A 14,013-nucleotide genomic window follows, 5' to 3' on the forward strand; every position below is an offset into this window, starting at 1 on the left:
TCCCCGCACTCTTGACTCCAATTTCCGTGATGAGTTGCTCTCCCTGCACTTCCTGTTGGCTGATCCCTGAGTGGTCTCCTCCTGTTCATCATCCGTTTGGCAGAATGTTGTCACATAATCACATTGTCACTTCCGCTGTCCTCCACTTTTATGGCTCATTTTAGAAGAAAGTCAATCCATATTTGAGAGATTGTAAAGCTGGGCTGCACAAGTGTCTGGTGCAGTCTTTCAATATTAATGTTTTGATTGCTGAGGTTTTTTTTTTTTATTCAAAAAGAGGACATTTCAGATTGACAGTGCAGAAAACACAAACTAATTCTGATTCACTTTCTGGTTTAGGCTGAAGTGTGGCAGAAAATGTGATTGTTTGCTAAAGTTAAGGCAATTTTTAAAATTCAACACAAAGATAGCAATCTGCTCCATGGAGGACAAATGCAATCAGAACATATTTTTGCTTGAACAGATAAAATTCTTAGGACTCTGATAGCATGAAATAAAAAAAATGTTTAGAGTAACTGAAAAACATTCTGAAAGTACAATATTTTTTTTTGATTGTTTTTTTTGGGTCACCTACCACATTTTTCTCATATCAGAACGTTTTCACATGACATTGAAACTTTTTTAATCTTAATGTAAAGGTTTTTTTTGTGGAAAAATGTGACTTTATTCCCTTCATATTTCAACTAGTATCTCATATAATGATATTCTTGTAGCATAAAGATGTTACATTGCAACTTAATCATGTACTACCATTCCAAATAATTTTTGTTCAAAATTGGCAATTATGGCCCAAATTCCCCTTACGTTGAATGTTTCACTCTGATTTTTAGACCACAGCATTTCTTTCCATCAATGTGTAGGCAGTCAGAAGTTGCACGAGCACAATGGCTTTCCTCATTACCAAAGAAGACATACCACCTTCATTTTCAGCCGGGCTAAAAACAAACGCATTATTTGCATCAATGTAATACAATAGGTTCCACTCCATCTATAACAGGAAGTCTAGTCGTCTCCATTTGGGATCTCGGCCATCCGTGAACGGCCAAGCATGAACATGTATTTGGTCATGGATCACATTACAATGAAGTGACCACAAACATAATGGATCCACTTAAGAAATGACACGCTCCAATTGAACACACACACACACATACACTGTCATTGCGTGACCGCATTATCTCAAGCATTAATGCTGCCAAGTGTATTGAGAAGTGGTCCTATCGTATGTCGCTCTTATTGCCAATTATGCTACACTTTGAAATGCATTTAGAATGAGGGGCTTGGAATCCAATTGATTTGATTTGTACTTGATGTGATGTTTAACACTCGGTCTCCCAGAATTCTACAACTACTAGAATGACCATAGCAGTCATTCATTTTGGTTTTGTAAAATATTTGATTTGTATTCAAAAGATCGACAAATAATTTGCTGGATTAAGTAAAAACACATCAGGCCAACAAATGAAAACTATAATTTATTATATATTCAACTGACGTAACATAGTAACTCTTCTGCAATTACAAGTATAAAGTTGAAAACTTGAACTGCAACCATTTTCTCTGTGAAAATGACAAAGAACTAAACGCATCTCGCTTTCAATACCGATTGGTGTTATGATTAGACTTTGCCAATGAAAATTAAATAATATCCCAAAATGCTGTGATGGCTAAGAGCCAGCTCAGCAGCTTGACCTTTATAACTCTACTGTTATGATGTTATGCTGTTTTGTGTATGGCTCACAAGTCACCACAAGTAACCCGCACCTTTCAACTCCAACATCTCACTGGTGCATTTCTAAATTGAAGCATTTATGGCAGCCATGTCCAGGTACTTTGATTGAATTTTCCCTTGCCATTTAATCAAGCACATCTACTCCAACATTGGTTCAGTTGAAATATGTAACAGTCTCTGGTTTAGCCTTGCCGCCACTTCCGATGTTGGACAATGCTTGGTATGGAGACATTTTTCCTTGGCTTGCATCGATAGACAGTAAGGTTTGCACATCACCAACCAGGCTGGTTTTCTGGGCCTTTAGTGCTATAACAAGTTCAAGGGAAGGAAAGAAGTTAGCAATGGGAATATTTCTCACCTTCCTACGCCAATTTCAACACCATACACTCCCAGTCACTGTCCTGGCCTCTGTGTCTCATCGTTGCCTAGGTATGGCCCAGCCTTTAGTATGTATTCAGTTCAGTTGTATTGTTCATGATGTGACTGGAATAGTTTTGATGAGGGTTCAAAACAATGATCAATCATAAAAAATATGTTCAACATTTTTGATGTCGACTGATTCCTGTCTGATTATGATGACTATCCCCTATTTTTTATCATCAAGTGTTTCATTATTGATAGTTCAAGTAGCAGCACTAGTGTATTGTTATTATTATTATTATTATCATAAATGGAGTGTAAATGAATATATAAAATGAACAAAAATGAAAAGATATTTCTGATCCCCCCTCTCCATTTTTTTTATAAGCAAAACTCAAAGATGTACACAAAAGGTTTGTTCCTATTTACTTTTTAAAATTCGAGGAAAAAGTGTGTTATTGAACACCTTTGCCAAAATAATTCAACCATGTAATAATCCATGTGGATTATTTTCAAATGTTTCTCGGACAACATGATGGTGGCACAAGGCTGCCCACAAGAAAGGGCACTCTATTATTATTATTATTATTATTATGTGAAACCTATTGAACAAAGTCTGTTGTCTGTTGTGCAAATGCATACACTGGCATCGGGGGTTTGTGGTGAATGGTAAATGAGAATGAGGACAAAGAGGGAGGGATACTTTCATCCCCTCATTTGCACAGAGGAAGGGGAGGTCCAGCGATGGAGTGGCAGAAGAAGTGGGACAACCATCAGCCACATCTTCAATAAATTTCAGATGAGCCTAGGTTAGTCTTAAACGAGAAGTCCCTTTATAGCGAGCCAGTTCCCTCCATCTTTTCCACAGAAATTTTCCATTGAGAAGTGAGGGTTGGTTTCCAGCAAGACCACCATGGTGTGGGGCTGGGTTACGGACTTTTTCACCTACGAGACCACCAAATCTGTGGTGGTCAAGAGCTGGTCTGTGGGCATCATCAACAGAGTCGTGCAAGTCTTCATCATCGCTTACTTCATTGGGTGAGTGATTGGGGGCAGGCAATGATATTTCGTGTTTAAAAATAATATTTGCAAACTAGCATTTCTTTTTACTTGCCAACTATGACATAATTGCTTAAATTTAAAATGTTTTTAGAAACAAAGAAAAAAATGATCAGACAAGAATTGTCTCGTTACCTTGATTAAACTTTTGCCAATTAACACAACTGCTACCCTGGACCGAAAAAAAACACTTTTCACGAGCTCCTTGCTATTTCTTGAAATTGATATTGTGACGATAAGGTAAAAATCACTCTTCCTGTTCGGCTTACATTATTATTATACTACATGATTCTAAATACGTCTTTGACAGAGTAAATGTATGCAAGATTTCTTTGGCCACATTGAAAAGCACAGAAGAAAGGTCTCATTATTGTATCAATTTTTTTTTTGAATCAGTCAAAGTTTGTGACAGTTGACTATCAGTAATGTAGTTATGGTAGTGGTAGCTTTGAAACATTGATTCTAAACACTCCATGCAGCTGGGTGTTTATCCGCGAGAAAGCCTACCAGGTGTCCGACACCGGCATAGAGTCATCCGTCATGACTAAAGTGAAGGGCTTCGGCTACCATCAAAATCGCACCATGGATGTGGCCGACTACGTCTTCCCCCAACAGGTATGACGAGTTTGACTTTTTTTTGCAAAGGCAAAATGTTTGTTACCTCGTCAAGTATTCTAATTGGCGTGTGTGTGTGTGTGTGTGTGTGTGTGTGTGTGTGTGTGTGTGTGTGTGTGTGTGTGTGTGTGTGTGTGTGTGTGTGTGTGTGTGTGTGTGTGCAGGGTGCAGCTGTGTTCTGCATCATGACTAAATTTATCATCACGGAGAATCAGTTCCAAGGAAAATGTGGAGAGGTGAGGCAATAATTAGTTTTACCATTGTGGTGTTTTATATTTTGCATTCATGATACTCTTTAGAAGCCACAAATTGTGCGATGAACCCAAACAGGGAATCGAGTGTATCACGTAACACAACTTTTTTTGAATTCTGTCTATTCACGGCATTGTTCTACAGGTGATGTCTCATGAATCTGTAGTTTGTAGAAAAACACTGGTCAACAAATTTTTCTTGATGAAGTTCTAGAGTTGGTTCCAAAGCTTCTTCTCATTCAAGTTTTCATAATGTCATCATGTTTCAGAACGGGAAGAGGTACAGCTGTGACACACACGACGACTGTGAGCAGCATATTGATTCCATCCTTACAAACGGTAAAAGGACATTTCCTTTTTGTAGAAATGATGACAGCAGAACCTCCAAAGTCAAGCCCAATCGGTTCTGTGATGCCGGTTGGCTTTCAAAGTTCATTTTAAAACGAATTTCCCTTGGGAAATTAGGGACATGAAATTGTTCCAGCCTCAAATTCTTGCACAAATAAAACGCTTTTGGTTTTAAAGTTTTTTGTTGCACTTTTAAAACCACTAGCAAGATTTGAACGTAGGCTACAGTAGTCTCCCTTCACTAATCCCTCAACTTCCCCCCTCTCTGATGCGCCAGGGAAGATTACTGGTTTTTGTCTTCACAACGGTAACGAGTCCAAAGGTCAGTGTGAGGTGGAGGGATGGTGTCCCGTTGAGAACGACAGGATTCAAGTGTGAGACATATCTCTCGAATGTGCTGGAAGGTACGCTTTGCTCTCTTCTCATCCTCCTTCTGTCCTCATGCTCCTGTAGTGAAGCAATGGAGGACGTGAAACACTTCACCATCTTCATCAAGAACAGCATCCGTTTCCCTCTCTTCAACATCACCAGGTAGGTTGCGCTCCTTTGTCGTACACTTATATGACTTTTGACATCCTAACCGACTGGAGCATTTCTCCCCCAGAGGAAATTTCCCATCCAACATGACGTCTGATGATATAAAGAGGTGTAAATACAACCCCGACACCAACCCCTTCTGTCCCATCTTTGCTGTGGGCGACATTTTGAAATACACTGGACAGAATGTGACCAGCCTGGCTACACAGGTCTTCCTCAGATTCATTTATTGTTTTATTTTTCTGGGGTCAAATTAAGCGCAGTGAAAATGTGGTTTGTTGGGGTTTCAATCTGGACTCCGGCCTTCCTGCGTGGAGTTTGCATGCTCTCCCTGCGATTGCTTTCTGAAAATTACTTTCCTCCACATTTAACATTGATAACGTTTTATGCCATATTTCATGTATTAAGATGAACTTACCCGCAGTGTTTGTCTTGTGTTGTGTCTCAATTCTCTGCCTCTCATGATTTCATTAAAAGCAGCATTTATGTCCGGCCTCCTTTTCCAGGGTGGTGAAATTGGAATAAATATCGAGTGGAAGTGTAATCTCGACCTGGACATTGAATATTGCGTGCCCAAGTATTCCTTTACCCGACTGGATGCTCCTTTTGCCAAAAACGCCATCTCCCAAGGTTTCAACTTCCGGTAAATTGCTCATTGGCTCATCCCGCTCCCTTTCATTCCCTTTTCTGACAGATGTCCGCTTTCTCTTTACGTAGGTTTGCCAAATACTTTAAGACGCCCAACGGTACTGAATATCGGACATTGCACAAAGCTTTCGCCATCCGCTTTGATGTCATGGTCACCGGTAAAGTGAGTCAGTTGATCACCGTGGTTTGAAGTAGTGAAGAACTGATGTTGACAGAAGAAAATGTCCTTATTATGGTCCCCGAGATTATTTGTGTGCCCCTCAGCAGTCCTAGAAATTATAGTCACAATTGTTAAAACTTTGCAAGACTTTGATTTCCTTATTTTCTGATTTTAGGCGGGAAAGTTTGACATGATCCCAACATTAATCAACGTGGTCGCTGCCTTCACTTCCATTGGACTTGTAAGTTTCCAAATCATGCAAATGATCATGCTTTTTCTTCATTGTTGCCATTATCTTCACTTGAGTTTCTGTTTTTGGCAGGGTACGGTTCTTTGTGACCTCATCCTGCTGAACTTCCTCAAAGGAGCAAAGCAATACAAAGCCAAGAAATTTGAAGAGGTAAAAGCAAGCATGACATTGAGCTCACAATCACCTGTAATCATCTGCGTTTTGTAACTTTTGACACACCCACGTCTTTAGGTGTCAGAGGCTCAGATAGAGGCTCAGATGGAAGCGTCCCTCGCTCCGAGCCCCAGCAGCCAAATGTCCATCAAAGAAGTTATGAAACGCTCCTGCGATTCTGGAGCCCATTCTCTGGCCGCTGCTGATCAGCCCGTTTGACACAACAGAACCTTTTTGCTCTTCCCACCAATCATTAAGCCTTTTCGTGACTGTGGATCCTTTGTTCAATAAGCTTCAGGAATTGTGTAAAGACGGACTGCACTTTACGGAATATTTATGATAAGCAAATCAAGAAGTAAACACTCAAGAGCAAAGCCCGCAGGATTTTGCCCTTTTGGTTGGAACTTTGTTAGAGGCGTTTCTAGTCATGAAACTCAGAAGGGAAACATTAATAGTTAAATCTTGTTTTTAATTATTAACTCCCAAGATACATGCAGAAGAACAAACTCTTACACAACATCAAGAATCACTCAACGAGCCACCCGATTTTCTAACACACTACATGAACCAAACCACAATTGTACGACAAAACTTCAACTCACCGAACCGTTCGGATTCAGTGTTGGAAAAAATAAAGATAAGCTACAGTTATTCTAAGTTAAAAGAGAACTAAAATGAGAAAAAACATTGCAATATATTCCATGTGCCCCCACTATTTTAAGCACAATATTCTGATTGTGTTGGTGGAAGAAAACTTTCGCAGATGAATCCACCCGTTTTCATCCATCTCAGAGGGCCAACAGGCTATTTGACAATTGACCGCCCTCTGCTGTCGACTGACCTTAACGTCAGTGCCCTCCGACTTGTATTGTAAACGTCACGCAAGCAAACCCCAAAAAAACACGCAAGCCGTAGAGCACAGGTAACAAAACAAAAATTACACGCTTAGGTGGAGAACATAATTTATTGTAAATAAGTATTGCAGTAACATGAGGTGCTTTTCCAGTAGCACCTGTATAGCAGCATAAGCTATTTTTTGCCCTTTTGGTTATAAACCCAATGCTATGACAGCTGTCTCTTGTTTGCTTTGCTTAAATGAGTCATGATAAGAAACAAGGCATAAAACATACTTGCAGTAATTCCTCTCTTCCTGGCACAAAATAAATATGATGTGTCTTTGTCCTCATCTTTGTTTGGACATTGTGACAGATATACACAAGAATGAGCTCCCTCCACTTCTTTGAACTGTGTGTGTCTGTGTGTGCGTGTGTGAGCGTGGACACTTGAGGCTAGAGATTTCCAAAATGGACCATTATTAGTCGCTCTCTGGTCAATCATGGCCGGCTGAGCCCTAATGGACTAATGTGAGTTTCCCTACTTTGTTGAGTGGAAAATTGCATTATCACAAGGAATTTCTGTTTATTTGGCACATCCATAATTTCATTTCAGATGGTACGAACATGATTGTCTGTTATAAACACACGGCAAATGTTGAAATGGAGACGGGCTCCTTTCACCAAGTGGTTATTAGATCAGCTAAGATGCTCTTTATGGCACTGATTGGAATTGAGCCAAGACCGTGTCTATGAAGGGAGGCCTCTGAAGAATTGACAGCTGTTAGCCACAATGTTTGATGCACTAATCTGATCACAGCAATCAATATTAATGCATATAAAGGAAATGACACTTCCATTAAGTACGCTAACTCACTGAATGCTTTCTCATTGTCACTGAAACCCATCAGAAAAGCGTGAATACAAATGTAAAAAAAAAAATTGGTTATTTGGAGTTTAGGTTTCCTTAGCGGAGCTTGGATTGTAGCTGGTCGTAGTCCTTTAAAGGGCAAGGAACGTTGTTTTAATATGCAATGACTACTTGCTGCTCCTTGTCCGTCTGTACTTTCTTGTATCCCGCCTTTACTCATTAGCGTTGCACAACTTGCGGGCGGGTAAACTGGAGTCAAGCCTATGGCAGCTGACATTTGGGTAAGGAAAGGGGCGCACCCTGAACTGGTTGTGACGTAATCACAGGGCACACCTCTTAAAATAATGGGCTCAATCACAAGTGTCAAACAGGGCACATGATGTCACCCAGTTAAAATAATGGTTGAAATCACAGGTGTCAAACTCCAGGCCTGGGGGCCAGGACTGGCTCACAACATCCTTTTATGTGGCCTGTGAAGGTAAATCATAAGTGTATGTTTCGTTTCTAGAAAATTGAAAATTTCTAGAAAAACATCTCCTCAGTATGCTGGCCACTTCTGCTAAAATCAGCTACATCCTTACTTCAACAGATAGATAGAAGTCAGAGTACTTAAATCTTTCAATTACCAAGTAACCTAATGAGTGCATAGGTTGTGAATGGTAAGAGTGAAGACTAACCCCCCCAAAAAAGCTGTGCAAAAAATACTTTTAATAAAGAAATAAAATGACAAGAAACAATACTTTCATTATCTCTATCAGCAAATTCCTTCAACATCTTGTAACATGGGCTGCCACTCTCATAATGATGCAACACTCTCAAAGCTTATTGGAGCTTTAACTTGTCCACTATAATAACAATGACCGAAAGAAAACACTGATATCGAGCAAACAAGTTCAGGTGGGAGAACAAGTCCTTTTAGATTATAAAAGATGCTTGAGTTTTGAGATTTTGGTGAACATCCTTGTAATAAAGACAAAGCCGCATGGTTGCGGCATATAGGTCACTTAAGTTTTGAAATAAGCGCCACTTTGGTGGAGGCATCCTGAAGAACAATACCATGAAGGCAAGTCATAGTGCTTCCAGTATTATGAGGCGAATAAAATAACACAAACCAGTCACTTAACTTGATACCTGTTGTGACCCACTACAAGAAAGACACTTGAAAGACGATTAAATTATATATTGCCCGCTTTTGTGTTCCTAAATATTAGAAATGTCTCTTAGTATGTACGCAACTACAACTATTGTTCGTTCATACTGGCACTATCAATCCAAAGTGTCCATTATCTTCAGAAAGACCATGACATTGTTCGATTGTGCAAGTGTACAGAATGAAGTGGTGAGTATGTTTTATACATTGACCAATCACGACATTATGACCACTTGCACAATATAATGACATGAAACAAAGATCTGTATCAAAAATTCTGTCTTTGCAAAGCTAATTTTGATTGACTGGAATTGATCTTACTGGCTTTTCAAGCCACGATGAAAGACACAAGCCACCAGCTAGCGCCAGAGTTAACAAGCTTCAGGGATTTCCATCAAACGGGTGGCAGGCTCACTTGTGGATTTAAATAACGACAATAAAATGTTCTGTCAATTATGTCATCAAGAGAAGACGTACTTTGTTTGGGGTTGTAGGCAACTGGGCCGAGTAATAATAAGTAGGCTAACTATAGCAATAGCTCCACAGTTCAGTACTACATAGTTCTCAGTCTTTGCATGTTTTCAGCAATTATTTTCAAATATATGTACTATATTGTATTACAAAAACAATTTAGGAGTGCACTTTTAATGGTATTTAATTGAATAATGTTTATCAATGCCGGTGTAGATTGCAGTGGTGTGGAATTGCACGGCATCGTTTAGGAAGCTAGAAAGATGTAGAGATATACAAATGGATAGATGATGCAATTCTATGCCACTGCAAACAACCATAAGAAGAAACATTATTCAGCTAATACCTTTTTGTTTCTATTAAAATGTGTGTATCGTTATCTTCGTAAAGACATTTTTTTATACACACTGCATAGTATTTGATTAGATCCCGTAAATAGGCGCGTCAACGTGTAGTTTAAATAAAAGACAGGTTTCACTGCATGGCTATCTGTGTTTCTTGCCAGTGTTCCTTTTCTTCAGGGCCCGTATCCATGCAGGAAGAGCAGGTCGACGTGCCGGCTCCTCCTTCTCTTCCTCTGCTGCTACGTGCTCCTCATCCTCCACTTCTTCTGATCCCAGTTCTGTTCCGTATTCGTCCTCTGAGTCACAGATATCCACATCAAGCGGTGGAATCACCTGAACTGTCTCTGCAAAACGAACTCGCCGGTTGGGCTCCACTCGTCTCTGAACCAGAGGAAGGGGGAAAAAAAAAAGTTTTAATTCACTTATTTGTCAGTGCATTCTGTCACATATATAGCAATAAAATGAAACCAGAACCAGAATACGGCCTTCTGCTAGCACATGCAATAATCGCCTCCACACAAGCAGTATAACCAACATTTACCATGAGCTTTAATTTCTTTTAATAGTGTCACCATACATTTTGTGATGCTAATGTGGATGTGCATAGAGATTTAATAATTGATTAAATCTGAGTCGAGGGCACCGCTCCTCTGAGTTTTGTGACAAATAGTGAGATTTGGTATGGGGTACTCCTCCACCTCCGGATTCCTTACCCTTTTGCTTTCCCAGGAGGTATCTGAATTGGTGTGTCTGAGGACTCCGCGGGGCACGGGACCACAAGGAGAAAAATGGGAGGGAGGAGGAGATGCGGAAGATCTGTCCGGGCTCAAGAAGGGTGGGGTGTCATGCAGCTCTGCATCCCCCATGTCAAAGCTGTTTGGCAACTCCTCTGCAACAAAAGAAAGAATACAGTTTCCACCCATGACTTACATCCATTATATCCTGACTCCTATATATTTTTTTTTAGTTCTGACCTTCCAGTCCTTGTTGTCCCTCTCGTCTGGGGCTCGTCTCCGCTGATTGATGTTGTCGCTTCCGGTTGACTCGGTTGGTCGGCGGCGAGTCATCTAGAATGTCTGCACGCTGGAAGATAAGATGCAAAATATTATTTATTCTTACATTTGTTGGGCAATGCAGTGATTCCCAACCAATGTGCCGCGGCGTTCCGCGAGAACTTATTAGGAGTGTCCTGAGAAATGACCCAGATATGTACATGGGATTTTTCTGAAAATAATTTACTACAGAATACTTTTATGCTTATCTGTCTATCTGTGGAGTGACAGGAAGAACAATGAAATGCTGGCCCACAAGATGGTGGAGGGTACAATGTAAATAATGTGTCGCGGCTCAACAAAGCTTGGGAAACACTTTGTTGGTATATCATTCATTCTTGTTGGCCTGCACCATTAACAGTTCAGTGGTATCTAACCTCAAGAGTGGAAGTTCTTGCTTGTGGGAGTCCCTTCTGCTTCTGTTGCGTTTGAGTTTGACCTTGTTCCATTGGCTCTGATTGATCAGTTTCACTGTCCACTGTGTTCTTCTGCGTAGGTGTTTCCGGTGAATACGCTCTGACGGGAACTGGCAACTTTGTACTCCCGAAAATCTGCTGCCTGTTCAAACCTCCTGACTGGTGGCTAGCAAAAGTGGATGGATTGTTTGGATTTTGTTTAGGTGGGACATCCAGGCTGCTTAGCGTCTTCTTCGGTGTTCCCTGGTCAGTTGAGGAGACCGACAAGTCAGCATTAAGGAACTTGGCCCACTCTTGGCCCGAGACAATCTCCTCCAGCAAGCTGCCTGAGCTGAAGGCAAACTGAAAGTCGTCATTTGATCTGAAGGAAAAGAAAATCAAACTTGAAGTTGCAAAGGCGCTTTCCTCCAAATGTAAATGATAAGTGTGGTCAATCAAAGTGTTACAAAACATTGCAAAAACAACACATACCGAGCATTTTCATTTCACTCGTTTGTCAATTGATTGTTGCACAGTTACTTGAGTACGCCTGTGAATGTTGTAATTCATTCTGGCATTGAATCAATCTCAACTGGATTGTTCCCATTGTCTTAGGAGATGTTTCGCCTCTCATCTGAAAAGATCAGTTCAGCCATATATGCTACATGAGACAGCTCTAGCCTGAGTGTTGGTGTGGAAACTCAACTCGCTGTCCCCTATCGATCGATCCAATGCTTGGAGAAAGTTACTTCAGTGCACCTGCAGAGCAAGGTACTCTCTGGCGGGATGGCACATATGAAAAAGCAAAAATTCGCAAACAATGCACATTTTTATTTTTGGAATGTGGGAGGAAGTCGGAATATCCGAAGAAAGCCCATGAAAGTACGAGAAGAAATTGTGGAAGGGCCAAAACCGAGAACCTTTTAAATGTGAAGCAAACATGCTCACCACTACCTCACCGTACTGCCCACAAAGGTAATACTTTAACAATTAGCAAAATTGTTAGTGTGGTTGTTGAAGTCGAGAACTACTTTGCACCATACTTAGAGGTTTGCATATGTTAGGAAGCTATCACATACAAGTATACGCCTTAGCTTATTTTCAGAATATCAAACACTGAAAATTCATTGTAGTCCAGCGACTAATTTTTGTTCTTAAAAAAAAAAAGGATTTTACTCATTGGGAGCTTGTAAGTGACTAGAGTGTGATACACATCAAACACAAGGACAGAAGAAAATAGCCCAACAATATAATCACAGTGATAATATGAAAACATTTTACAAACATCGTACATATTTTGCTTTAGAGGTTCAGGATCCGAAAGAACTTTCAACTAGTGTTTGACAGACTGCTGGAATCAATTCAAGTAGAGTACTGCAGATTAATTACCTGACAAATGCATCAATCGCGTCATCCTCCGATGACGCAGTGGGGTTTTCACCGCTTCCTGCCGATGGGGGATTCCATTCTGTGTCTTGATTTAATGTGCTGATAAGATGGCTTTGTGTTGAACTCTGGGGATCATAAAGAGCATTTTAGTCTCGTGAGTGGAAATGAATCAACTATCTATAACTCACCGTGCTCGTCCCATCCTCCTCGGACTCCTCTTTCCCTTTTTTGCCAGGCCTGTCCAGCCATCTCTCCTTGAGTTTCCGAGTCCATCTCCTTGCTTTGTTTTCTGATGAGCGTTGGTTCCTCTTGGTCATGCTGCTACCTTTATTAGGAATCATTTGCATGTCTTTCCATTTCGACAAATCTCCAAATCCTCCATTTTCAGCATGAAATGGTTTATTCCCTTCATTGTCCGCAGTAGAATCAGTGCTTCCCCATGACCAGTCATGGACATTGTGTTGAAATCCACGGTCTGGCTTGTTATTTCCAAATATGTTGTCCTGTTGCCCCCCAGTATCCGTTCTTTCTGAGGAAGGAAGAGTTTTTGCCGACAAGTGTTGTCCTGTTGGCGAATTGGAGATCTGAGACAACGTGACGTTCTTCGACACCTTATCGACACCCGTGTGGCTCTTGTCTCTTTGGGGTGGGAAGAGAAAGTGACCTCTGTATTGTTCAAAGCTGTCAAGTCTCTCTTTAGCTTTGGGGCTAAGAGTACTTTCCACAGAAGATACCTCAAAACCTTTTTCAGGATCACCAAACACGAAGCCATTTGTAAGGGCATCACTTTGTTTCTTGTGGTTTTGGATCGATCCCACTCCATCTGTCCCCCATGTGGGGGCAGGGGTGAGCAGTTCACTCGGATGGTCTTGTGCATGCCTTTCTCTTCCAGGCTGGAGTTTCAGTCTCTCCAACATGGATTGCAGTAACCCCTGACTGTTTGGTGGATTGCTCAACTGAGACATCTAATTAAAAAATTGTAAGACATTAAGTCCTAAAGCGTTCATAGAGGACATGAAACAAAACACACCCATACACAGTTCATTCAGAAAAGTGGTTGAAAACAGAGTAAATATTGTTTAAAAAAATCTCTGAATGGTTGTTATCCATTTTGGACTTATTACAGTCGGTTTCCATGATTTCTTTACCTTGTTTTCACCACATGTTAAGACTTCTTCAGCGAGCATAATAAATCCACCGTTCCACAAGTGAGAGCTTCTTATCGTACTCCATCTCAACCTGTGCATATTTTTTGCCCCTGATTCTTAGCCATTTTTCCCGATATAGCAGCTGAGTCAAGCTCTGGTGTCCCAAGATTTGTCCCGTTTCTCTTTCTGCACAGGGTCCAAGTGGCTCCTCTCCACCCAAGCAGTCACACGCACCCAGTGATGGGAG

The 14,013-nt window shown here is 40.8% G+C and overlaps 2 protein-coding genes across 2 annotated transcripts; one reads left to right on the top strand and one right to left on the bottom strand.

The window, feature by feature from the left end:
- Positions 1-3,005: 3,005 nt before the first annotated feature.
- p2rx3a (purinergic receptor P2X, ligand-gated ion channel, 3a) lies at positions 3,006-7,273 on the top strand. Its single transcript, XM_085906004.1, has 12 exons — positions 3,006-3,130; positions 3,631-3,766; positions 3,931-4,002; positions 4,287-4,356; positions 4,643-4,739; positions 4,819-4,896; positions 4,970-5,111; positions 5,409-5,545; positions 5,620-5,713; positions 5,886-5,951; positions 6,033-6,110; positions 6,192-7,273. The coding sequence occupies exons 1-12, from the start codon at positions 3,006-3,008 to the stop codon at positions 6,330-6,332; spliced, it is 1,236 nt and encodes a 411-aa protein (XP_085762130.1). The 3' UTR covers positions 6,333-7,273.
- A 1,235-nt stretch (positions 7,274-8,508) lies between these two features.
- Positions 8,509-13,988, bottom strand: LOC147061046 (uncharacterized). The gene is made up of 7 exons (XM_085906003.1): positions 13,767-13,988; positions 12,807-13,583; positions 12,619-12,743; positions 11,212-11,611; positions 10,757-10,865; positions 10,496-10,671; positions 8,509-10,163 (listed from the first exon to the last, which is right to left on the bottom strand). The coding sequence occupies exons 1-7, from the start codon at positions 13,863-13,865 to the stop codon at positions 9,924-9,926; spliced, it is 1,926 nt and encodes a 641-aa protein (XP_085762129.1). The 5' UTR covers positions 13,866-13,988; the 3' UTR covers positions 8,509-9,923.
- Positions 13,989-14,013: the final 25 nt, after the last annotated feature.

This window comes from Syngnathus leptorhynchus, chromosome 2 (genome assembly GCF_054491065.1).
Source record: "Syngnathus leptorhynchus isolate UIUO chromosome 2, UIUO_Slep, whole genome shotgun sequence".
Lineage (NCBI taxonomy): Eukaryota > Metazoa > Chordata > Actinopteri > Syngnathiformes > Syngnathidae > Syngnathus > Syngnathus leptorhynchus.